Source organism: Cygnus atratus, chromosome 3 (genome assembly GCF_013377495.2).
Source record: "Cygnus atratus isolate AKBS03 ecotype Queensland, Australia chromosome 3, CAtr_DNAZoo_HiC_assembly, whole genome shotgun sequence".
Taxonomy (NCBI): domain Eukaryota; kingdom Metazoa; phylum Chordata; class Aves; order Anseriformes; family Anatidae; genus Cygnus; species Cygnus atratus.
In genome coordinates, this window is record NC_066364.1 from 65,445,094 (window position 1) to 65,470,886 (window position 25,793).

Here is a 25,793-nt window from a genome sequence, read left to right on the forward strand (position 1 = left end):
ATCTTCGTATTTCTGTGGGGCAAAACAGGGGTATGCAGAGGCACAGTATTTGCTCTGCTGCAACCAGCTCCATGAAAGGCCTCCTGACGGCTCGCCCTTGCCCAGGGAAGCGTGAGATACCACACATTGCTGTGAGGTAAGAAAACGTGCACGAGCAAATCTGCATTCTGGCCTGCCTTGAAGCTTGTCCAGGCACCCCTGCTTTGCCATAGCAGAGGGCTGAAACAGTGTTTGTGGAAGGCGCCTGTTTCCTCTTCCCTCCAGCGCTTTTAGTGGCGCGTGTGTGTGCGGAGGTCTGAAGTTGAAAGCCGAGGGAGACACCCGGCCTGTCAGCATTGGTTGGGCCTTTCCTTCCATCAGCGAAGGGACGGGAGAAAGGTAAGAACGAACCCCCTGACAGTCAGTAGATAACTGGATGCTGCTGAAAGGAGGATTAGAAAAAGCAGAATAAAAAAAACTTATTTTCTGAGCTACATGCGGATGTGTGATCAAACTAGCACCTGAAAACATCAAGGTACTACAGCTCCTCTGACCGGCGAGCTGCCTCCACCGCCCGTGGGGACTGCAGGCAGCTCGAAGATCTCCCCTCAGGGAGAAGACCACAGCTCCGATGAGCATGTCCCAAAGGGAAAGGGGTAAGCTTGTTGTCCTAACACTGCTGCTACTGATGTGATACCAGTTGAACGACCTTCCTGGCTTTCTTCACGTTGCATGCCTGTTTGCAAACCCATGACAAAGTGCTTCACAGAACGGGACAGTATCTCGAAGTTGTACAAATGAAAAATGGTGTGTACGTTACCAGAAATTACGCTTTGAGTCCAAACAAAATATATAGCATATAGTTTTTGAGCCCTCCACACACTTTTCTTCCATTAACATGTTTCTCCAGCCACCGAAACTCCATCAAAGAGACAATAAGCTCAATGCCACAAGTTGTAAGGAAAGAAATGAGCACTAAGATGGCCTTGCTCCAACTAGTGCCCAGTTCTTTTGTACTATGAAAAGTTCAACTCATAACATACTTAAACTCTAACAACCGTAACTTTGGGTAGAATATGCACAGAGTTTTCCTGACCTCAGACAACTGATTTGATCACACGTGAACTGTGAAGTCAGAGCTCGACACCTGCTTTGAAGGAAGCCCAACCGTGCTCACTGGGAGAGGGCAAGCCAAGTAACTGAAGGAGAAATGGAGGCTTGGGAACTAGTAAATATTGGCACTTGACACTTCTCTACACTTCTGCAAAGAAAAGCTCATATGAACTTCTCCATTTAGCTTGATTTTGAAACAGACCCCTCTTTTTTTAAAATAGTTCCACTTTCACACAAATCTTATTATAAAGCCTATGTCTGCTTCTGACAGTACTATAACTAATTTAAAAACCTAATACAATTGCATGTCTGTAGGAAATAAATGCTCACATTCCAGACACACATACACCATATATATATCACACTCACGGGATCCATTTAAATGAAAAATTTTGTACTGGTCACACTAAGCTTTTTATTATAAAGATAGTAAACTCAGTCCTGTATCTAGTAAGAAGTGAGTGTTTTCTGTTCACCATGGGCCTTTTAATCAATGAGAGATAACTTTGCAAACATTGTGTTAGTGATAGAGGGTTTTCAGCCCAGTTATGTTATCACGGGCCGTACTTTTCTTAACACAAGGATGGATGACACATTGACAAGCTATAGCTTGCATGGGTTGTGGGGATTTCCAGTGGAGATGCTGAGGAATTGCTGGTCGTTGAGTCTAGTGGAGAACATGGACATCAGTTTTAGCCAGCTCTGCTGTTGTCAGAACAGCTCCTGAAGGGACTGGAGTAATAAATGGAATAAATGTTTCCACCCCAATGACGTCTTCTTCAGGAAAATTCTTCTCATCTGTTTCCGATGCTGTGGAGTGGACCGCCAGGCTATATGCACAGTCATAAATAAAACACGTCAGGTGCATTCCCTGGCCTAGAGAGTGGTGTGGGACACTTGTGTCCATTTGGCTAAACCTCCCCACTCAGTCCTAGCAGTACTATCCATGTGCCTCTTGTACGCAGTCCTTGTTCTGCCTCATCTCTGCCGTGGGCTGTGGCTCAGGAAGCACTCACAGGCATGGGCCAAAAGCATGCCATGCCGGTAATTACACAGCAGAGATAACTGTGTGACACTACCCAGGCCCATGCTCTGACTTCAGTTTATACAGATGCTGCAAGAGAGGTGGAGCAGGTAAGCTCTGGGGCTTGGATTAACACAAACAGAACAGACTCCTTAACTGCTATTGACGTGAAGCACCAGTGTCATCATCCCAGAGGGTGTGAGACTGTGCTCAAATGAGGTTGGCTTTGCTATCTTCTCTTGAGCATGGGCAGGTGGAGAATTAACAAAAAAGGAAGCCTGAAATGCAGGAAGAATATCTGTGCCATATTACTGTCTGTATGTTATGTTGAAACACGGCCTTAAAATAGGATCTGCTCCAACCTCTTCCCAGAGAGTAGAGGAGTTATTTCAGTTACAGATATGACATGGAGAAGAAGGTAGACCAGGTCCATAATGTGATCTGAATTCCCTTAGAACTAAGATGACTCTATCCTCATCTATCAGTGAGAGCACACTAAATCTTCAGAGATCAGTGCACGTGTCTGAAGCGCTTCAAGTATCTGCAGAAAGCTCAGATGTCTGAGAGAGAAAAAGGGTTCCTGGTCAAAATGTTAGCATGCTTGCATCAGAAAGAGAAAACAACATCAATTCTAGAAATCTGATCAGAAATGAAAGGGAGCAGCTGGCATACATTCATTTTTCTTTATTTACACACATTTTCCCTAGTGTTCAACTTCATTTTATAACCGATACAAACAGAAATAAATTTTCTTTCCAGAAAATTAGATCTAAGATAAAGTTTGCTTTTTTAAAGAAGGGAAGTAGGATTACATTAGAAATGCACTGGAGTAAAGGCGGTAGAATGATTAAACAGCCAGACTGCATCTGACATGTCAACCTCTATGACAACAGGGTGTTTTTTTCTTGTCATTGTTTTTTAGAGAAATTGATAGGAAACAGCCAGGAGTTAAGGCTTTAAAAATTGCAACGGCAACATGCTCATCAGTGAGCAAACCCTACTCCCTTCCCCTAATGTTAGTGATAAAAGAGGTATAGATGATGCTTTACTTGCCATCACTACAAGAGATTACTTACCAAGAAAACACTTGAGTGGAATTCAGCAAACTAAGCTATTTCAGGAGTAGCTGAATATATTGAGCCTTCCAGAAGTACTCTCATATTCTAGCTATTTTTATACTATATTCATACACCTAAAGAATGATCTTTTTATTAGAACCCAATTGAAGTTGTAAAGCCATCTTTGCTTTTTTTTTTTTCAGTTACAAATGAAACAGTAGCATACTATTAACAATTAGCTCACTATTATTAATGATAATGTGTTTGTAAGTTCTGATAGAACATACATACAATGTTTCAAAACGGTCACACAGCAGCTTATTTATCTTCTTCCTTTTTGGCAAAATGCAGAGATGTAATACACAATAGATAAAGCTTATGATATTTGTGAGAAAAGTGTTTCTTCTCCTTTGAGGAGGAAAAAGACAAAAATGAACTTCCCAATGTCCTATATATTACTAACACCTTTTAGCACACATCATATAGCTAATATCATACATGGTGCCTTTGTAAAACATCAAAAATCTTCTTTTTCCCTTATGTATACGTAGACATAAAAGAGATTAACAACAGTGAGTTACTAGCCTTTCAAGAAATTATGCGCTAAGGCTCTCTTAATTACATTTCTACAATGACCAATACAAAATCATCTGCTGAATACTATCTCTTTAGTATTAACCACGAAAAAACTCTATAGAATGTGCTGGGTGTTGCTGTGAAGTCTGAAATGGATTCTTCTGATCTTTTAAAGCCTTGGCTTGAATATGAAAAAGCCCTTCCAGGAAAGCAGGATCTAAAATGCAAAGGAAGTGATTGCAAAGTAACAAGTTATTGTATATCTGCTGATAGACAGTAACTCTCTACTGGCACACACTTAACCCACAGTCAATGAGAGGTCTTTTGATTTAGCCAGGAGTAGTTCATTGATTTTCATGAATGACTTAAAACTGAAAACACACACAACACTTATTCATTTTAAGCTCAGGAAAACTTTGGAGTTTACAGCAATAGCAGATCATCATTAAATTACAAATTTGATAAATAAAAAATGAGGTAAGATACAACTTGCCATGGTACTTCGCAAAAAAAGAACTTATGTGAGAAAAAAAAATACATCAGGCTATTGCTTATTGCTCTTTTTAGGAAGGTATGGCTAGTGGAAGAGCATGGGACCAAAACAACCCATGAACCCTTCTGAATTGGGCAAAGGAAAGTTCCTCTTGTTTGAGGGCAGATGCTAAGGAAGGGGCTAGGTCTACTTACTACTCTGGAAATCATGGAGTGAGAAAAGCAGAAACATGTTGGATACATTTTCTAAACATCAAATAACTACAGAAAAATAACATGAAATTTTCTACTTAGAAGTCAGCTCAAAAGAATTAAATGTGAAAAGAGAGTTGGTTTTCGCTACCGATAAAGGAAAAACTTGCAGGAGGTGTAGGGGGGAAATCACACAAACTACCAATGCTTAGTGTGTTAACACGACGTTGACCGGTACCCCCGAGAAAAAAGAGCAAATGTTTGCACACTTGTGACACAGTTCCTGGCAGACATTCCTTCCTCAGACAGCCATCTGGGCTGTATTCACTGTCCCAGGATTTCCAGAACACAACAGAATTGAGATGGATCTAGAGCAGCAAATTCCAAATGCAGCTTGTCCACAGGTACACAACACTGGATGAGAAGTAGCAGGATAGAGCTAAACAAACAAGAAAGAATATTCTGTGCACTTAATGTAATAAAATTTGGCAAGCTGATACCATGGAAGGATGCTCAGGAATATCATAGCTAGTCTGCAACTCTCCCTAGCTTGCCCATCTCCGATGGCAAGTCTCAGGTGGCACCTCAGCTGAGGAGGTCTTTGGACTGGTGAACCATTATCAGGGTTTTTGTCCAGCCCACAGTCATCACCTCAGAGCACTGTGAGGAAACACCCAGCAGAACAAAATCAAACACTAACAGAGAGTTTCAGTAATTGAAAGAGTTTGTTACTGTTGCATGAACCTGAGATACCAGGACCCTAAGTATGAAACCAGGTTGTCTGCACAGACCGGTGGTGGTATCACAACGAACGCCTTCTAACAGTGTGGTCAACACCAGAATGGCTCATTAAAAAGGTCACAGTGAAAGATACTTAGATATTGGGAAAAAAAAAATCTAAGCTGCCAGAAATTTTATACAAGACTAAACAAATAACAGTAATGAATAACCTGGGGAAGGTCTGACCCATCTACCAGAATGCAGCCCAAGTAAATCCAGTGAAACCACGTAGGTGGCATGAGAGAACTGGCCTCCAGAGTCACAAGATTTCTTCACATTAAAGATGATGTACTTTTCTCAGCTCTTATTCTCACTTTCTTGAGGATAGCCTTATGAAAATATGCCCAGCTGGACTGGTGACAGTATATACAAAACCTATGTTTGTCATGCATGGAACATACAGCTTAGTAATATATACAACAGGGTGATGGCTTGGTGAGCCCAAATAGATCAGCTTCTGGAGTGTAAACCTCAGTTAGATGATGTAAATACTAATTCTCAATATTTCTGTCCAGTTAATAGGCTGGTAAAAAAAAAAAATCCAATAAAACACCTTCACAAACAGATGGCAAACAAGATTCTGATCCATATTTAGCACAGCTAAGTTACAGCACTGCGCCAATAAAATATCTTTGGATGGCTTTGGTATGAGCCTGTTAGATGTGTCCCAAGCAGCAACAATGACACGGGTAATACACAGGCAGTGACTACACTAGAGCTCTGCTAATATCCCTGCTACCGAGTGAACACTTCTGCTGAGAAGCAACTCCTACAACTGAAGGGTAGCAGCATGAAAGAATGCACTGAGACCACTGACGCTGGAGAAATTAAGAGGCTTATTCTTTAGTCTTTAAAGAAGGCTAATAATCTTCTTGATATATACATTTTTTATTTTTATAAAAGCTAAAAAAATATATATATTCCTCACTTCTTTCTCCAATCGCAGTCTATTTTACAAAAAAAGAAAAAAAAAGAAAAAAAAAACACCACCAAAAAAAAAAGTTTTTCTTTGTTGTTTCCCCATTAACTGAAAAAAAAAATTAATTAATTTCTACACTGGGCAATTTCTTCATGAAATATAAAGCCTTTCCTTCTTCTCCAAGTGCACAGGGTGCTACTAAAAACATGCAAAGTTCTCTGGGCCGGAGTAACAGCAACACGGTTTCTCTTTTGTACCTGGACAATCCATTTTCACGTTGGCATCAGCTAATGTCTGCAGAATGACTGCCACATTTCTTCACACCCATTCAGCGATGTTTCTTTGCGTACATAAAATAGCAGTTTTGGAAAACATCACTTTAGCAAAATATGTGCTTCCTGCAAAGATCACTGAGGTATTTCTTCCTTTTCACAAAAGGATCAATGTTCTATTTAAGAAAAAGCGCTGGATTGGTTTTATTTATTTTTAAAGTATTTTCTTATTATGCTTCATTATGTATCTTACAGACTCTTCACTGTGTATTTGTCTGACTGCTTCTCTTCACTATGTGAATAGCTTTGGGGAAGATGGAAACTAATGACCTAGCTAAGGTTTTAACCCAGACCCCCTGGTGTTTTACCAGCTGTGCTATTAGGTTAACTGGCTGAATCTCCCCTGCTTCCCTCTCTCTGATATTACAAAACCCTGTCTATGTATAGCATGCAATAATGTTTAAAATTTTCCCACCCCTAAACCTCCCTCAGCTACTGCCTAGCCTTGAAATTCATATAATCTATCACTGATAAATTAGAATCTGGGGAAGGATCAGACAGATTACCCATATGGTAGCTGGAGAAGAAATATCTAACCTTTTCCTAATGCAAACCTTGCCTAATGCTCTCTGATGTAAATTTTAAGTTCAGAGAAGGAAAGACATTTGCAGAGATGTTGATAAACAGACAGAGCAAAAACTCATTGCTCATCCACTATCTTGCACATAATTTGTTACTGTAACATGCCTTATGCATGATGCTTTTACTACAGTGCTTGGAAAATCTGGGTAATGGTGAATTGCAGTACGAAAGCAAACCCCCTCACACCTCCCCAGCTGAAGCAAATCCTCGATTCCACTGGGTAGCTTGGGCTGCTGGAATTAATCTGAGCAGCAACGTGAAAAACCTGAGGAGCCTGCCTGCTTTATACAATCAACATTTGTCTAAGTTTCCCTAATAACATGCATACTTATGAAAATCACGGAGGAGAGCAAAGAAGGAACAGCATTTTTCAATGTGTAATGTGCAAGGCCTGCAGGCTTAATGGTCTAAATTTCAGGTTTGAAAAATTTAACCTCCCCAGAGACTTCTGTTCAAAGGTTCCATGGCTCAACTCAGATCTTCCTTTTCATGAAGTAAATATATTGAATACCGTGAGATATATATGGATTTTGTGGACACGACTAAAATACATACAGTGTCTCATTTCTGTCTTGTATGCACGTAAAATAAATCATAATATTTTTCAAAAATACAAAATCAGCATGTTGTCCTCAGTCCCAAATGTCTTAGTCTCGGTCTTATTTTACCATGAGTTATGATTTGACTGATTCTTCCCTTCCTTGATTTGCAGCTGTTCCCTGACAAGTGTTTATTCTGCAGCCTTTTGGGATCCTTTGGGATGAAAAGAACTATCTAGTGTTAGCTATTAATACACACATTATTATATAGATTTCAGCTCACTGCCCTACATATGAACTTAAAAAGACATAAAGGACCTTAGATCCAAAGTTCTTTATTTTTAGAGAAGCTTCATAAAAAGGTTAACCCAGGTGCCGAGGGAGCAGGGCGTCCTTGAAGCAATGATGCTGTTACGCAGGCAGAGCACAGGTGGCTCGGAGTTTTATAGGCCATGATGGGAGGCTGTCCCAGGGACATGGACGGTGCTCACAACTTTGCAGTGAGCCTGGTGGCAGGAACATCGAGTGATGCTTTGTCAAGTCCTTCATCGATGGCGGCTTGTGGCTTACTTCACTCCCTGAGCCCAGGGGCAGGGAATCTGAAGTCTGTCTAATGAAGTCAGTGGAAACTTTTCTATTGAGAAGTCTCTGTGCTGGCAACTATATAAACTCTCAGAATAATTCAATTCTACTCCCTAATCTCAAAAAGAGAATCCCCAATTTAGTTTAAAAAATGAAATAAAGATTCATCCCCAAGCATAACAAGATTTAACATCAGCAAGAAGAAAGCAATGACCAGCTGCTAGTATACAGAATTTACTTGGGAGACCTGACTCCAGGTTTTGAATGTACAGATATTATTACCTATTTCAAATCCTACTTCTGCAGGTTTGCCCTCTCCCAGAGTGCCTTATCACATGCAAATCATACCCTGTCCTCTTGCAGACAGCCAGCACTGCTGCATATTTAGTGCACACCACAACTAATCAGATCAACCTAAAGCTGACTCTGGCTGGTATATGTCTGAAATCCAAGTACAGCCTGCAGCCAACATCCTGAAATGGCGACTGATTCCTTTAAGAATTAACCTGGTTTGGCACAGTAGTATCACTCCAAATACGTTCAAAGCCAGAAGAGCAAGCCTTCCTTCAACGCATGACAGAAAAACAGGCACAAAACTCTTCTCTCCCACAGCTCTGTGTGAGAACCAGTAACCTGTGATCCCAAAGGTCTTGATTCTTCATTGTAAGGCACACACATTGCACAGCAAAAGCTTACGTTGGTGTATGATGCAGTACACTACAACGGGTACAAAAATGGGGCCTTTGGATGCTACTGCAACAAAAACAGCAAAGAAGTGTGTTTACATTAAAAAAGCAACAAACAACAGCCCTGCTCATCAGACCAACACATTTCAAATGAAAGGAAGATTAAATTACTTTTTTATATCTAAGTTAAAGCATCAGGACTTTTTCAGTCAATTTAAAAAAAAAATAAATTTTCAATCAATTAAAAAAAAACAGTTAAAAAAAAAGGATGGACTGATGCTTTTGAAGACTGCTGATAAATTTAATGCTTACTGAATTGAGAAACTAACGTAACTTTTTGAGTCACTGAAGAAGTTCAGTGCATGGCTCCATGCATGGCCCTGCCTTCACATACAGATCAATTCTGTATGTTCCTGTGCATCCTTTAAAAGAAGTGGGGATGGGAGTGCTGATACGGTCTGTCACATCACTTGTGATGAAAGAGATGTTCTACACGGCTAACCTTGTAATGGAATAATTCCCTCAAAAGACATGTGACATCTTCAACTACAGCCTACTTTTTCTCCTTACACGAAGCACTTTTCTGGCTGTTGAGGGCACAATTCATCTAACCCCAGTTTTCTGGGCATGAAGATTTTTCTCCCAGCCTGGCACGGTGTTCCTGTATACCAGCTGGAGCTTAGCTCCCCTGTACTGACCCACTTGGAGAATACAATGTGCAGAAGAGGCACTCACACATACCTGTGGCTTTGCACTCAGTGCATGTCTCAAGCATCTTTCTTTAAGAGCCTGAAACACTTCAGTCTACATCAAGTAAACTTATTACCAAGTCTGATTTAACCTTAAGTGGTGTCATCGTTAACATGGCAAGCAGAAGAATTTTAATGACAAGAATCATTTTATTCTCTAGCTCCTCAGTGCTCTGAATAGATCCCAAATCCCCAAATGGCAGCAAAAAAGGTATTCGCAGGGAAAAAGTCTTTTTAAGATCTAAAAGCAAACTATAAGTATCTTTTTTGTTGCACTAAGAATTCTTTGATCTATTTTCTTCCTTCTAGTTTCTTTTTTTTTTTTTTTAAGAAGAAAATAGATTTCAGGGAAAAGAATCTCTACCATCAAATGTCAGTATTAAACCATAAATCTGATCAGAAATCGTAGGGGCAAAATACCAGATTGGTATTCTGTGTCCTCAATGCAGGAAAAAACATTTATATTTTGTTAGATATATGACAGTGGAATTTATGTGATGACCATGTATAAATAAGCATGCCCACAAAACAGTTCAAGGGGATAAAAATACCTGTATGAAATCTAATGGGCAAATTAGGAAATTGTAGTTAGAGAAATTCAGTTGCTACTTAGTGTTTATAGGGAAGCACAAAGAGAACATCAAAATGCCTGATCACATCCCATCTGTTACTACCTCTTGCTGGATAACATCTTGGCTGCCAAAAAAGCTATTTAAATTTACTATATTGCAGCTACTGATAAATATCACTTCTGTGAAGATATAATGCTAAATAAGGTCTAGATCTGAAGATAAAGCTTACAAGCACTTGTGTCAAAAAGATCCCAATTTTGCTTAGTATAACACCTGTACTCCTACAAGCCTGTTCTTACTCCTTGTCCCTGTTTGTGATATGTTTTCACAGAGCATATAACTGTACAACAATCCTCAAAAGCTAGATCGTGTCAACAGCAGACAGAAATAAACAGCCAGAATGGAAAGGATGACAAAAAGAAAAAAAAGAAAAAAAAAGAAAAAAAGGAAAAAGAAAAAATAGAAAAAAGAAAAGGTACTGGGAGAAGGTGATGGAGAAGAGGAAGGCTACTATTCAACAATTTTGGAGGTGCTTACTCCGGGCACTTTCCACACAGATCTGACAGGCACAGAATGGTGCCATGAAACTGCCTCCAGCTACAGAATACATTTTCCAGCACATCACAGCAGCTGCAACGCCATCAATTCTGCTTGCAATCCATGTCCAAACAGAAAAGTTCTCAGTGGTCCTATTTCAGCATATCTCAAGGACTAATTAAATCCTCATTACTATCTTCTAATTATTCCAGTGCTCTGGGATTTCACTGAGCAAGTCCCCAATGGTGCATTAGATGAAAAGGGTTAAATAACCTGTGTTGATTTTGAGGCTCCAGATCTATTTCAGACCTTTAGCATATCATCAGCATTATCATGAATATTTAACTACATACCGCTGTGAAAATTATAAGGGGAAAACAATTAAAGATTTTTTAAAAATTAATTCTGACCCATATACATTTGCACTAATAAATAAGGCTTCTGTAAGTATCCCCATTATGAGGGTGCTTGCTGGAGTAATAACACGAAGTCATTAACTGTTTCCATTAAATTCAATGGTTTTCAGGAGCTCCCAATTCACTATTTTAATACGAGATTGAAACTGGACGTGTGGATACCCAACTTGAAAAGCATGAAAAATATTACTTAAAATTGGTATGTTTTCTATGCTTTTTCAAAATTAGGTAAGGAACCATTCATTTCTCCCAGAGTGAAAGTGTCTGTTTCAGCATTATTGTGACACGTTTTCTCCTAGTAGTGGTTACATACGTGAATATCCATACACACATCTGGTAATGGACATCTCCCTTAGGTTGCAAAAGTAAGAGTGGGAGTATAAACTAAAGCTCAGGATAGAAGACTTCCTTTTCACACTTCAGGAAACTAGCTCAGAGGGTTAATTTGGATATGCTGGTTTCTATTTCATCCATACAGACACTTTCTGGCCCACGGAGCAGTTTTGGCTACTGAGCACATCCTCAAAGTGCAGCTTCCAAAACTTCAACAGATCAGGTAGGTTGGTGCAGTTGAGAATAGGGAACCTAAGTCCCTGTACTTCAAGTATTCGCCAAATGGGTACCACAGCTGAGGTACTGCTGCTTCCCTACTTCTAGAGGCTGATGTAACTAAAATTTATAAATACAGAAAATAAAAAATCTACTTTTGGTCACAGTAAAGAAAAACCTGGAGTAGCTATATGAGAAACAAAGAGCAAAACATGGATCCCTCCCAGCAGTAAGTTTCAATGACTAGCTTCAACAGCCACGACTACATTTTCACGTGCTCATATGCTCATTTTCACATGCTTTTCATATGCCCATTGCTTCATACTGCACTGTATGACAGGGATGTATAGCCTTAGGCAGGCAAACATAAGAAGTCCCAGCTGGGTGCTGAGTAACCATGTAAAGTAGGATAAAATATAATCAAACACTTCAATAATAAAGATGTGTAAACTTAATGGTTCAAGGTAGTGGTTTAGCATCCAGAAGTGCTACAGTTCAGACTCCACCTGATAATCAAATTTTACAATATCTGATAGATAACATTTTTTTTTTCAAGCATTGAGAGCAAAGGATTCTCTTCAGGAAACTGTTAGCAGCCTGTTATTCATTCAATTATCTCTCTAAATAAGGAAAGAAATGTTATACAAAGTACTAAACCAAATAACTTTACCTTATCCTATGAAGGGTCTCTAGGCTTTTTGTTTTCATTTTTTTCCTTTTTTTTTTGGTAGAAAGTGCATCAGTAAGCCATGAGTTTAAATTACTGTAACAAATGCCTATGGATCAGGTGTCCTTAGCAGCAACGATTTTCTGCTCAGGTTTTTATCAGTAAATGACAAGCACCTTCCCTTTGAGTCCCCATTACTCCCCCTCCTTCCTGTCTTCAAGTTCAGTGGAAACCAGTTCAAGCAAGCAAAGGAATCAACTAATGTAACAGCCTTTTTAAAAGGTGAAGTTTTCCATTTCAAAGGAGCCTCTAATCAATGACAGGGCGCAAAAGGGAATGCACGCGTGTTTATGCACGTATAGCGCAGACTTTAGGGAAGCTTTGGGGAACGCATTCTGCAAAATCAATATGACCTAGCTAGTTACAAATTTCATATCTTCTGCATGAAACAAATGAACTTCTTGTACAAGATGGGTCACAAGGATCATGCATATTACACCAGATTCTACATATGAAATGTGAAAAAATTGTGTTAACATTCCCGAACACATTCCCTCTAAGAACATGCCCACAATTATTCCCCCCATAGATGAAGAACAACACTAAATCAACCTGTAAATTTTATTTTCCTCGCTGTTATATACTTGTTTGACTTCCCAGTTTTAGTAGCTGTCTTCTTTATTTTACTTCTGCATGCCTCTCTGTCTCCCCTGACCATATACCGATGCCCGGTTTTGTCCTGTAAGAACAGTCAAAAGGTTCAACCAAACCGTACAGCTCAGTCAGATCCACCTAACTCATCCCCCAACGCCAGGAGAGAAACACACACTGCAGAAACACTTATTACTGAGCAGTGCCACATTTAGTGCCAAGACCCAATCATGCCAAGAAATGCACACATCTTTCGGAGACGCTTGGGTCTTCAAAGCCTCAACCTGATGCACTCCCACTGTCTTGTGACATTCTGTCCTACAAAACATAACACTTTTGTATCGGGTAATGAGGCCACTCTTCTTCACCAAGCACGTACGTTACTCTAAAACACATTTTAAGGGAAAGTAAGTCCCTGCACTAACTATGTATGAAGAATGACCTGCAAAGGAAATAAAATAAATGAGTTGAATGTGGAATTCTCTATTTAATGTTCTCATTAATCAGCATTCCTGGAGGAGGTGACATCCAACACAGAAAAATAGCAAAAATTAGGACTCTTTCCTCCTCTTTGTGAATCCTCTTCGTTTCTCCTGGATGCTGTCCCAGAAATTTGTCATTCTGTGAGTTCAACTTGTTTCACTGTGAGAAAACTTCTAGTATTTATGGTATCCCCATATGGTGCTACTTGGAATATTTCTGGTAGCAAGACATTTTAGGAGGGGCATTTCATAAATAACTCCATGTTTATCACAGTTATCATGTGTCTGTTTTGCAAGCTTGTTGCTAGCACATGTTAACCACTGCATGGACAGGATGCCCAGTTTACAGCAGTTGATCATATGGCCTTGTGAGAAGGCTGTAATAATTCTTTTTTTTGTGAGCTAGGGAGGAAGGAGGCAAAAGGAAAAGGGCTTAACGTTTACAAACAGTAACATTAAGAAAAAATATTTCTCCATTTATTTTGGTGAGCGCTTGCTAGGAAGCAATGTTTTAGAACAGTGCTACTGCCTGCAAGGTTTTTCCTTGTAGAATTTCCAAATCTTCGAACTATTTGACCTAAATAGTTTATTTCCCTTTATATTTAAAGATATTTTTATTTCTAGAACTGGCTAGAGCACTAGCTATCACGTCCGTGCAAAGACATCAGAGACGAGAATTCTAAGAACAGTATCAAAACTACAGTGCTTGTAGCTACTAAAATTTCTATAGTACTTTCTGTAGATCTCCATTCCAAGACAGATAACAAAAAGTTGAATTTTCTAGGACATAAATCAATCATTTACAGAAAACTGCTTTTATACTCTGGGTATTCACTGTATTTTAAAAAGACCTTGTTTCCAGTTATGTTTTGGTAAAACCTGCTATTCAATTGCTCTTTCCCCAGAGAAGGAAACCCCCAGAGCCTTTTAAAATAAGGATTGGCATTATTTTCTCTGGGAAAAGGAAAAAAAAATACCAGGAAATCTCACATTACTAATGTGCAACTTAAAATGAAGACTGAACTCGGCACCAACTATAAAAAAAACCCAAACACCTAACAAACCTCGGTCCTGTGGCATTGGTGACTGGCTCAAAGCAGGGTGGGAGCTGGATTCTGACTGGCTGCCAGGAGGCTGCGGTGGCATCTGACTGCCTGTAACACACAGAGAAGAAAGGGAAAATAGACTTGCTTTTAACATTGCAATGCACAAAACCAAGCCTTGCTGCATTTTTAAACCACTTAACATCAAAGAAAGTACCAGCTGTATAAGTTAAAAACAGAGCTCAACAGGTTCAGCTTTTTTCATTTTTTTTTTCTTCATTTTTTGCTTTGGAAACCCACGGAGGAAAGATGCATAAACATATTTAGCAACAGGCATGGCGGAATGTACAATTTTGTATTGAGCGAGTTCCCAACCTCACCGACATGATCCAATTTATAGCTGCAAATCTCCTGACACATATTTCTGTTAGAGAGTTTAACAAAATCCAAGTCTGCTGAACAATAGGGCTCATCCTGCCGAGCTTAAACTGGCCTCCAGCCAGGCAGACATGGCCCACTGCCAGCAATATTACCAATGAAAAATTCAGTCAATACAAAAATGACTAACAACAATAAAAAGTATTTCAATGAATCAGTGGTTTTAATGTTATTTGAATGTCCACACAGAACATGGGAATAAAGAGTAATACGTAGGTGTGCATGGTAAACGTGAAGCATGTTTGAAAGGGAGCAGACAGAAAAGGGGTATCTTATTATTCAAATAAGGCAAAGGGAAGATATTTGCTTACTGAAATATCCATCCAGAACAGACAGGCTCATTTCTATGGCCTTGTTCAAAGACACCCCCAGTTTACCCACAGCTGTCTACCCACCCAAAGAGGAAGAATGGCACACACAATGCTGCCTGTGAGGCTTAGGACACTAAATCTTCCCTTTCAATAGTGCTACGCAGTGCTCGAAGCAGGTGCTCCTTGAAGTCCCTTCTCTGGGCCACAATTCAATGCCGCGTCCAGCACAGGGCCCTCGCCACCCCCATTGCACTGCTACAGCACGGCAGCAGCTTCGCACCCCATAGGAGGAAGAAGACCAAGAGCTGGGCATCTCCTGGCCTCCTGGTCGCTGCTGGTTTGAGTCGCCTCTCCTCTCGACAGCCATAGCAGCTTGAAGACCACCGCAGGTTAGGCAGCAAGTATATATTTTAAGCACTTAGCCACTGCAGTGACGAGCACGGTATAAATAGCAGCAGACAGATTTATATCCCTCATCCTCAGAAACTGCTCAGATTGTTTTCCGTTTAAAAGAAATGGAAAGAATAAAAACACATGAAATAGATTTGTGCCTGCTGAGAATCATTTCCTCGTGCTTAGCAGCCACCATTTTTAATGGCTGAAGCGAGGATCCTGTGGCTATTTCTGGAGCTGGGAGCAGAGCTGAAGGAGAGCCAGCAGGGGTTGCTCTTTCTTTAGAGCTACAAAGTGCCCAAAGCTGGAAATAAAACTGGGGAAAGGGGATGTGCCTGCCCTGCCCTTCCCTGCCCTGCCGCTTCCCGGCCTCAGAGCCACCAGCTATGGCAGGCCTGTGCACTGGAGCCAAAGCAATGAGAGAACTGCAATGAACAAAAGGAAAAACCATAAAATGTAGGGTGTGACCACCTCCTAACTACTCAGCTGAGGTGCCTGTGTGCTAAGAAACATGACGGGCAACACGAGCATGAGCGGCTGTGACAGTGGTCTCAGAGACACTGACGCTGGGCTGGAGGCCCAACGATGCCACTTGGCGCCCGCAGGTCCGGGATCCACGGCCTGGCCGGGAGCCCCAGGGTGTGTGACTGAACAAACAGACTTGTTTCGATGACACTCATGGGCAGGCTGTGGCAACAGTACGTGCCTGCACTGTAGTGAACACCTTCTGCTTGACAGAAAGGATTCGGTGGCTCGAACTGAACACAAGAAGTAGCGCCATGCTAACGCACAGCAAGCTGCCACTACCACCGCGCATGCCCGAGGCACCGCTATCAGACAGAGTGCTTCCAGTAAATTTTGACTGTTTTTTTTTTTTTTTTTTTTTTTCCCTGAAAACCATCTAAGATTTTTCAAAATACTTAATAGTAGAGGCAGAGGTACTCCTGATTGCACCCCACAGCTCCCAGTGGGACCCCACCAGGTGGAGGCTTGGCAAACTTTAAGAGACATTAATATGGCATGGAAGATCTGTACTAGGCAACATATTTTGACTACATTTATAGCAGGTCTTTAACTTTTTACATTGATAATAAGTTCAATTATCTGGCAGAAGCCTTATCCTGCACATGCAGATGTGCAAGCACAGACAGGGAAAGTCAAACTCTAGAACTGAGCATATACGACATGTTACAAAAATTATTTTCATCTGCATCCTTTGGGAATCCAACCTCAGGAGTTTTGCAAATTCACTGAAAATGTTTATAACCTCTGTAAACATTAATGCTATTTTAGTTCATTTTTAAAGTCTGCATTCTGTTTGTTTGTTTGTTTTTTGGTATTGAAAGAAACTGGAAACCAAAGTTGTTGTTTCACACAAGAAAACAATTTCATAAACGAGACAACCAACTCTACACACATTCAAACAAGGAATGAATTTGCAACAGAAGTGGCCATTATGTTAATTATCACTGGGTACTACAAATTATCCAGGTGCTGGACACACGGAGTACTGCACAAAAATATTTTCAGTTGGCCTGTCATTCTATCCTTAGAAGTGATCTGAAAAGTAAAAGGAAGTTAAGCACCCAAATACCTTTGAAGGCTTTAACTGAACTCTTAATTTGGGTATCTAACTCCTATTGATTGGGAGTGGATGATGGGACTTTTAAAAACCTTTGAAGATCCTGTCTGCCATGCTTTCAAAGTTCCTTTGTCAAGAAAAGAAATGACCTTAAAGATTTTTTATTTCTTTCCTTTAAATGATATTAATCCTTCTCCCTTTCAGCCAGTACAGTAGCTGGTATTCTTGGAAGCTGCTTTAAATTATACATGAACAGACTTTTGTATTTTATTAGGGAAGGAAAACTTCTACAAAAGAAAACAATCTATTTTCTTTTTAAACATCATTTCTACGGCTATGTAAGAGGAAAAAAAAAAACACCGTTTTTTTCACTGACAGACTGCTGCCTCTTTTGACCCAATGGTACGCAGATGGAAGTTTAAACAGGAATGCCCTTTTCCCATGTTTTGTATAGTGTTGTTATCACACTGCTGAGATACTTTACCCGCCAAAACTTCTGCAAAGTAAACACTACTGATGTTTCACAATATTTTTCTTATGCAAAATCACAGCAAATACAATAATGCATGTTAAAAGGGTAGATAATGCCACACTCATTCTTTCACCTAGATTTAACAGAGGAGCAAAATGATTTTAAAATGTATATAACTATCTTAAAATTAGTTGCTAAAACTACTGAAAGCAGCAGCTTACCTTATACATTGTACTTTTTTTTTTTTTTTAACAAAGTAAACTCAGTTGACGAGGTGAGACAATTTGAACTACTTAATAACATAGTTATAAGCTGGTTTTCTATTTTAAAAATTATGTTAGAAATGCTTTTAAACATTTTGCATGAGACTCTGTAAATCTTTGCTTGAAATAGAAGACTGCATTCATTGTACCTTTGGAAAAGGTGGTCTGAGAAAAGTACTAAACGGTGATTGCATTATAACGGTAGCCATGAAATTTGCAGTTAAAGTGTAAAAAGTAAATTCCTTAGAGCCAACGTAGCAAGAAAGAGCAGACCTTTGATATCCTGCTGGGGAGGGGTCCTTACGATGAGTTACTGCCCAAATCAGTAACGTTTTGAAACATGCTGAGGGCTCTCTGCTCCCATCAATGTAATGACGCTGGAGGATGCTTGGTAGCAGTGCTCGGTACTGCTCTGGACAATACCTCACAGAATTGCGCCTGAACAATTGAATCAAGAAAGCACTTCAGTGATAACAGGTTCCCCCTGGGAAATTACTGGTTAAAGAGGGAAGGAGGGATATCAGTACAAGAATTTTAAGATGCGTAAGAAACTGGGAAATGGGGACCAGGGGGACTGATCACAGAAACAGACTGTGTTGAAAGGGGAACATCAGGCTGTAGGAAAGTCAGAAGTTAAAGATCTTGTGGGTCGTATTTGGGACAATTCTCAATCTATTTTAGGAATTAAGCACTAGGACTCTATTAATCACATTGGTTAACTACTAAGTAGGGAAGCATAGTCAATAATAACACAGATGATCAAAATACTATCTAGGAAACTGGACCACCTTTTGTGCTGGAGTAACAAAAATGCAAAGATCTATACTTACAGACCAGAAAGAGGCCTTTTCTAACTGAAAAGCTATAGGATTATCAATTATAAATGGGAGAAGGCAAGGAGGGAAAATCTGACTATATTTTTTGATAATTACAACTAACCATTTGCTGTCACCCTGAATCAAAAAAAATATATATTATTAGGATGAATTAGGAGAATTATTTCCAGTGGAGGTAAGGAAACATACGCCACTGCTGATGTGCCATTGATGAGCCCTCACGAACACAAAATTAAAAAAAGCCTAATGCTAACTGGAATGGGAACTGAGAATGGCTATGAGCATGACATGACGGGAGACTGAAGGAAGGCATATTAGTTAGCATGGCAAAAAGTAAAGCTGTTATTTTGTGACGTCTTTTTTAAAATGTATTTGCAGCTAAATATCAGGGAGGGAAGAGAGCACAATGTTTAGGATGATCATCAAACCATTACTGGAATTTGAAACAACTTCCTTTTAGGAATAATGAGGTCCAGGAAACCTAGTGAGTATTAAGATGAAACCTGATAAAATAATGGGATTATATCACAGTCAATGTGACAGTAAAGGCTCACAGACCGGAAGGGACACTCGGTCTCAGATCCCTACATCAGAAATGAAAGATCATAAATAGGCTTCTGTATGGGATTGTTTTAAATGGGCTTTTCAGGAAATTGGAAGTGAGGTGCAAATGACCTTAAAGGAAAGAAGTTTTTCTATGGGCAGCATAAAGGGAGACTGATCATGTGGTTTGTGTTATCTCTTTCATCTTACAGAGCCTGTGACCTCTGAAGAAGAAAGATTATTTTCTTCCTTAATTTATGCATTGTAACCAAGCTTCCTGTTGTATCATCAGTATTTTTAAAGTGACGTACTCATGTGAACAAAAACCAAGTGTTGTCTGCGTTTCCTCAAATTAAGACGCACGAAATATTAAAGTCTTCCTTGTAATCACATCGTAACAGATACTTTAAAAGGTCAGCAGCATGAGCACCTTTTCAGATTTTCAGACCATATCTTGGCTATTCACACAGCCAGGGCCCTGCTGCACCACCCGGGAGGGAAACGCAGGCACCTGTGCTCGAACCAAGCCTGCTGGCTCCGCTCAGCACCGTGCTGCAGCTGACAACCCCTTGCTGCTGACGGCAGCGCTGGCAATCCACTGCTGCCTTCTCACTCAGCCAATTTCCACCTCTGCGACCTGGGAGCTCCGGAGGAGCCCGGAGCCCTCCAGCCTTGGGGTGGTTTTGGCCGGTGGCCGCGTGGCTGCCTGAAGGTGAGACCGCAAGCAGCCGATTTGTTCCACTGCAGCAGCGCAAAGCGGCTGCAAGTGTGGAGATTGTCAACTTCAGCCAAATTTAGGGATGTTCCACATTGCAAAGTTATCAAAAATATTGTTGGGCCTGGCCCTGATTTTCCATATTGCCTCTTAAAACAAATGCATCATTCTCCAAAGACACCGGATTCACCAACATACGTGAGTATCGCTCACAAGACATTTAAAATCATCAACAGGTAAAAATATTGTCACAGTACGTAATTCTGACTGCTAATCCTTAAAGGTTACACTACATGTTCTTCGTGTTTGTATTATATTCAACATATCAAGGACTGGGTTCTGATCAAGTACCACAGAAGTCACCATAACTCAAGGGCTAAATTACTCTAAAATCTGCATTAAAAAATATGCAACACTGAGTTACGGTGTCCCACAGAACCTTAACTCTGACTTTTCTTCACACATATGCAACAGCATAAACATCTTTATTTCATGACCAGGAGCTACTTGTTTGACATGATATAACATTCAGTTCTAAAACAAAGATGACACTGACAGGACGAGGTAGCTATTCAGTATCTTGTTTCATCCTCATTATTCAGCGTGTGGTCCCAAGGTATTACTTATGGAACACCATCCAAATGTCACCCTCGCTACAGAATAATTCATTGTATTATAGGCCATTTTCTTGTTAAAAAAAAAAGGGGGGGGGGAAGAGAATTATGTGGCTGAAGCTGGTATCTGCCAAATTGGCCGTCCATGTTTTATTCCCAGGTTGTATAACCCCTGAGGAAGGTATGAAGACTATTAAGAAATACTCAGGAGTATAAAGTGAAATAATTGCTAGTACCACCTAAACTGACAATGGGCTGAGTGTCAAGTTGCAGGAAAGCAAATATTGCCCCGCAGGCAAAAGCTTTCTTTGCTTGGGAGGGAAAGGGAGCAGCACAGCCGCGGCAGGAGGCCCTGTTTCATCTACACCCCATCCAGCAGCCACCTTGGCGTTTGGACCGAAGTGGAGCACCGCAGCAGCATCACCGATTTTTTTATTTTTTTTTTCCTGAGATTTTGGCAAGAAGCCCGAAGTCAGCTGTCAATAGAAATTTTCAAAAGGCTGCGACTCATCCAAATACGAATGGATTTTCAGCAGGCCACAGAGAGCACCTGTCTGCTTGACAACTATTATTCCTCTCCAGCAAATTTCGAAATCCTGCTGCAAACCAGGAAGGCACTAGAGCCCCTCAAAATTAAGGGCACGTCATTTATTTATTTATATAAGCGAAGGCGTAAGTCAGCCTAAACCTAGGGATCACTGCTTCCCTATCCTCAATAACACCCCTTCTAGACCTGTAATTTCACTTTACAGTTATGAGAAGTTTCATTTCGGGGGATCAAATTCTTTCGACTCCCACCCCTGCCTAGCTCCGCGCTCATTTAATGCATTATTTCCATGAAGCTCGGGAGAGTTCACAGCACACGCTATTTCTGCTGGAGGCCAATCCAGACTCGCGCAGCCCAGGATAGCAACCAGTTAAATCTTCTCTAATCCCTGCATTCAGAAATGGTGGCTCACGGAGGCTGGCACGCAGGAACTGAATAGAAGCGGCAAGCTCGTATTTCTCTCACCAGGCCAAATTAATAAAAACAAAACCTGATTTCTCCTCCTCATTTTCCTATTCTTCCTCCTCCCCAATATTTTTCCTCTTTCAAACACTTTTTTTTTGTTTGAGAAGCTTAATGTTTGGCTGCCTTCTGAAGAAACGGGCACAGTGACAGATGAAAGACTGTATTCAGCGTATAATTCAGAATAGGAAAAAATCGACCGCTGTGCATTTAAGATTCTAACAACCTTGCAATTTTGTATAGCCGTTTTCCCCAACCCGTTCTTTTGAAGAAATCTGCTTTTATTCTGTTAATAACTAACCACAGTTGCAGCAGCATGGATCCGATTAGCAGTTCTTACGGTACAAAGGAGAAGGGGGGGAGGGCTGTGAACAGGGTTGCCAATTTGTCCACCTGGGTCCCCAGGAGAAAGATTAGATGAGGCGCTTGCTCCTTTTTTCCCCACTCGCTCACTGCTCCGCACTAGACAGACCTCTTCAAAGCTCAGCCACTGACTTCATTTTTTTTTTCTTTTCTAAAGTCTCATTTAACCGCCCCGCCACATGTTTTGCACTCTGTGCCACCGCGTCCCTCCAAAGCAACGGTGCAAATTGGGATGAGAGGGGGCTGGAGAGGCTGCGGCAGCAGCTCGCCCAGCCAGCGCATTCTCTCACACCTCCACAGTACCTTTGAATTGCCTTTAGATTTTCTAAGCTGTATTTTCTGAAATCAGTGTAAAACAGCGAGAGAAGCGTCTGTGTTCTTTAGTGACTGATCCAAGCCCTGGAACCGCACCGTATTTCTTACACTGTCCCTTTAAGCCTTTCATAAAAATGATAGCTTTGCTCACGTTTAGACTGAAAGGCTGCATGGATTTAGTCATTCGTAATTACTCGGGACGTGACATTACATGTTTGTTAAAGCAAAAAGCATATGCTTCAGCTAGAGAAAAAACATTCTCAACTTCTTTATAAAATGTCAGTTAACCAGAATATAAAACTCCTATTGATGCAAGTGCTAAATAACTAAACGCTCTTAACAAAGGACAGGGCAGTATTTCCTCATTATATTTTGCTCATTTCTTCCTTCCAGAAACGAAACCTACCCTGTCGCACACCTGAAACTTAAAGCACAAGAATTCCATTTAGGAAGTAAATCCAAGTTCCAAAAGAAAGAATTTTTCATTATCCGTGCCCATTCTCTAGGCTTCATTTATTACTACAAGGAAAGTTTTTCTCTAAACTGTTCCTCATTGTAGCTACCAGTTTTAAGAGCCTGAGAAGCACAAGAAACTTCCAGTATCTGTCACCTAACAGAAACCTTCAGTCCTGATTTTATTATTGCCAAATTTTAACAAAACCATGTATCAACTTTCATTTATAATATTTCCGGTGTAAAATCACGCAAGATGCCAAAGAAATGTAAACGTGAAATCAAATTGCATTTTTTAATCCGTATTTCTTTTTTCTTTGATCCGTCTCCATGCAGGAATTGTTCCGAATCAATATTAATCATCAGGTGGCGTTAGCTCTGGTGGAGTTTCACTCCTCCCTGCTTCTGAGCCTCTCAAGTTCGGGCAGGTAGGTGGAAAGTGGAGCAGAGCTGATATGTGGCAACGAACTATTTTGCCTGTCCTGCCTGCTACTTCTTGTACTACTCTATCGCCTGTGATTAATAGGCATTTAAGTAGTAAAATGCGTGCGCTCTCATTAATCCTATCCTCAAAAGGAACAAACCCTTCTTAGACGATCTGTAGTTTCTCTTACTGCATTAAAATGCACATTGCACAGCCAGCGCAGTTCTCAGGGAAGAGGGGGAAATGGCGAGTTGCATGCAAAAAGGCTGAAAGCACCTGGAGGCAACCCAGCCTCCAACAAACATTTGGTGGGTCTGATCTTCCTGAAGACAAGATCTATCATGCCACATTTCATCTTGCCCAACAGCGATAAGCTCCTCAGCCTGGTGCAGAAGCAGAGCGGTTCCCCACGCGTTTTTCATCAGCTGGGAACTTTCCTCCGGGTCGCTCCCTCCGCAAGGTCGCGCGGGCGGCACACAGCCGCTCGCCCCGCCTGCCGCCCGCCGACACCGCTCCCGTGTCACTTGCTGTTTGGAAGGGGGAGGATCAACATTAGCAACCCCTGGTTATATCATTTATAAACATGCAGATGTGGATTATTAAAGATTAATGCATTTTGGGATTGGTGTCGGCATTCCGTTTGTCTCATGCCGAAACCAATTCTGTTCTTCATTAGTCAACGACAACCCGCATCACCCTGTTGTGGAAGAAAAATCAAAGGTGCAAGCGTGAATTGAGAATAAGTGATGAAACTGATTACTAAGAAACTTAACGGCTGTAATCAATCAACACATCACAATAATTTGAGTCCACTGTTATCTGGGGATGGGGAGCAAACAGCAAAGCTCGCTGTCAGAGCCAGTTGCTCTCTCCTGGTTACTTTCTGAAAACCCACTTGGCAATTCCAACTCCTTATCTACCTACGGAGCAAACCTGTCAAAGAGCCGTCCGAAGCCTTCAACAGTTCAACCCGCATAAGCTCGGTCCCTAAGGAGGAGAGAGAATACCTTGCTTTTCATTATTTTGTTTTAAAAATATTATCTGGAGGTAGTAGAAATGTTCTCTTTTTGAGGCTAAATGCCTGTTTTCTAGCTGAGCTAGAATTAATTCGAGCCACCTTTGCAATTATTCAGGTTCCTTCTTCTAAGGAGGGATGTAACACGTACCTGTCTAGTCAGTTCTGACACTAACCATGAAGTACGAAGGACGCTTTAAATATCTCTAATGGCAGTGATACACAGTCCACATTAACCCTGAAAAACTAACAGCCCACCCCATCACAGAAACAAGCCACTTACTACACTTATGCTGCATTTTATCTGGGTATAACAGCCATCTTTCAACATCACCGAAAAACTTCCAGTGGGAACATGAGAGACTTCCCGTTCACCGATCAATCACTGCTTAATATTGCAAAGGAGGAGGGAGTGAAAGACAAACCTTTTAATTAATGATAATACACAAATTAATGCTCTATTTGCAACACAGAAAAAGAAGCAAAGAGGATCTGTGTTTGTGTAGGCAAATAAGAATGACAGGAAAAAAAATCAAACTTTCAAAAAAAAATATACGCTATCTTAAATTTCTGGAAAAAAACGTAAGTGGGCTTCACAAAAAAAGAAATAAATGAATGGGTCAATGATTAAATGTAAACAGTAACAGTTCAATGACAGCCTTAAAGTATACAAATGTATCTGTCAAATCTTGGCGGCTCTGGTAAGTCTATTTGAATTTTGCCATGTGAACCAGAGCACATGCATAATTATGCAAAGATTTTAATTGGATTTCGACAGTCGCCTTACTCCAGGTGGATTCGTACCAGCGCAGGGCTAGCGGTGAGTCACGGAGCTTCAAGAAGCGGCCTGCTGCACGCACGCTGCCAGGGCACGCTCATCAGCTGCTGCCCCAGACGTTTTGCAATGGCCAGGATGGCGAAAACAGGCCTGGCAGGAGTCCGGGGAGACAAATAATGAACGGGACAAAGCACGGCCAGGGGGAGGTGTGTGGATTTGTCTGTCTGGGGCAGGTTGACGTGAAGGGTTTGTAGGGTTTACGTAAAAGGCTTGTAGGGTGCTGGATGAGCCTCTGTGCTGTGCTGGGTGGCCCCTGCAGGATGGCCAGCTGATGGGGCAGAAGCAGTCATCCCCACTGTCTCATCTCACACTGCAATTAAAAGCCAATACTGCACTGTCTGGCTGTGAAATGTAAATGGTGACAAACCAGTTACATTAAGCAAGTGAAAACACTAGAAACTGAAAAATAAAAACTGCCACTGAAAACCACCACCCAGGGCATGCTGGGTTTGGTGATATTTTTGGTTTGTTTGTTTTTCTATCCGAAGCTTAACTCAGCGATGACGAAAAACAGCAGGTTGATGGCTCTGGAATATGAAACCCTCTATTGTAAGGAAAATACAACAGGAGGAACTTGAACAGCGTGTCTCATTTCATTTCCTGCACCTGTTCTGGGAAGACCACCTCTGCAGAGAAGGACACCTCCCTGATCTCTCCGACCAGCTCGCAAGGAAGAGAGCAGCTTTGCC

At 40.9% G+C, this 25,793-nt stretch overlaps 1 protein-coding gene across 4 annotated transcripts in view; it reads right to left on the reverse strand.

The window, feature by feature from the left end:
* Nucleotides 1-25,793, reverse strand: part of ARID1B (AT-rich interaction domain 1B) — a 325,953-nt gene that overhangs the window by 69,722 nt on the left and 230,438 nt on the right. For all 4 annotated transcript variants that reach the window (XM_035538357.2, XM_050709609.1, XM_050709608.1 and 1 more), the window contains one exon: nucleotides 14,542-14,631. In XM_035538357.2, the coding sequence (XP_035394250.1) occupies nucleotides 14,542-14,631 (90 nt within the window). The remainder of the gene's footprint in view (nucleotides 1-14,541; nucleotides 14,632-25,793) is intronic.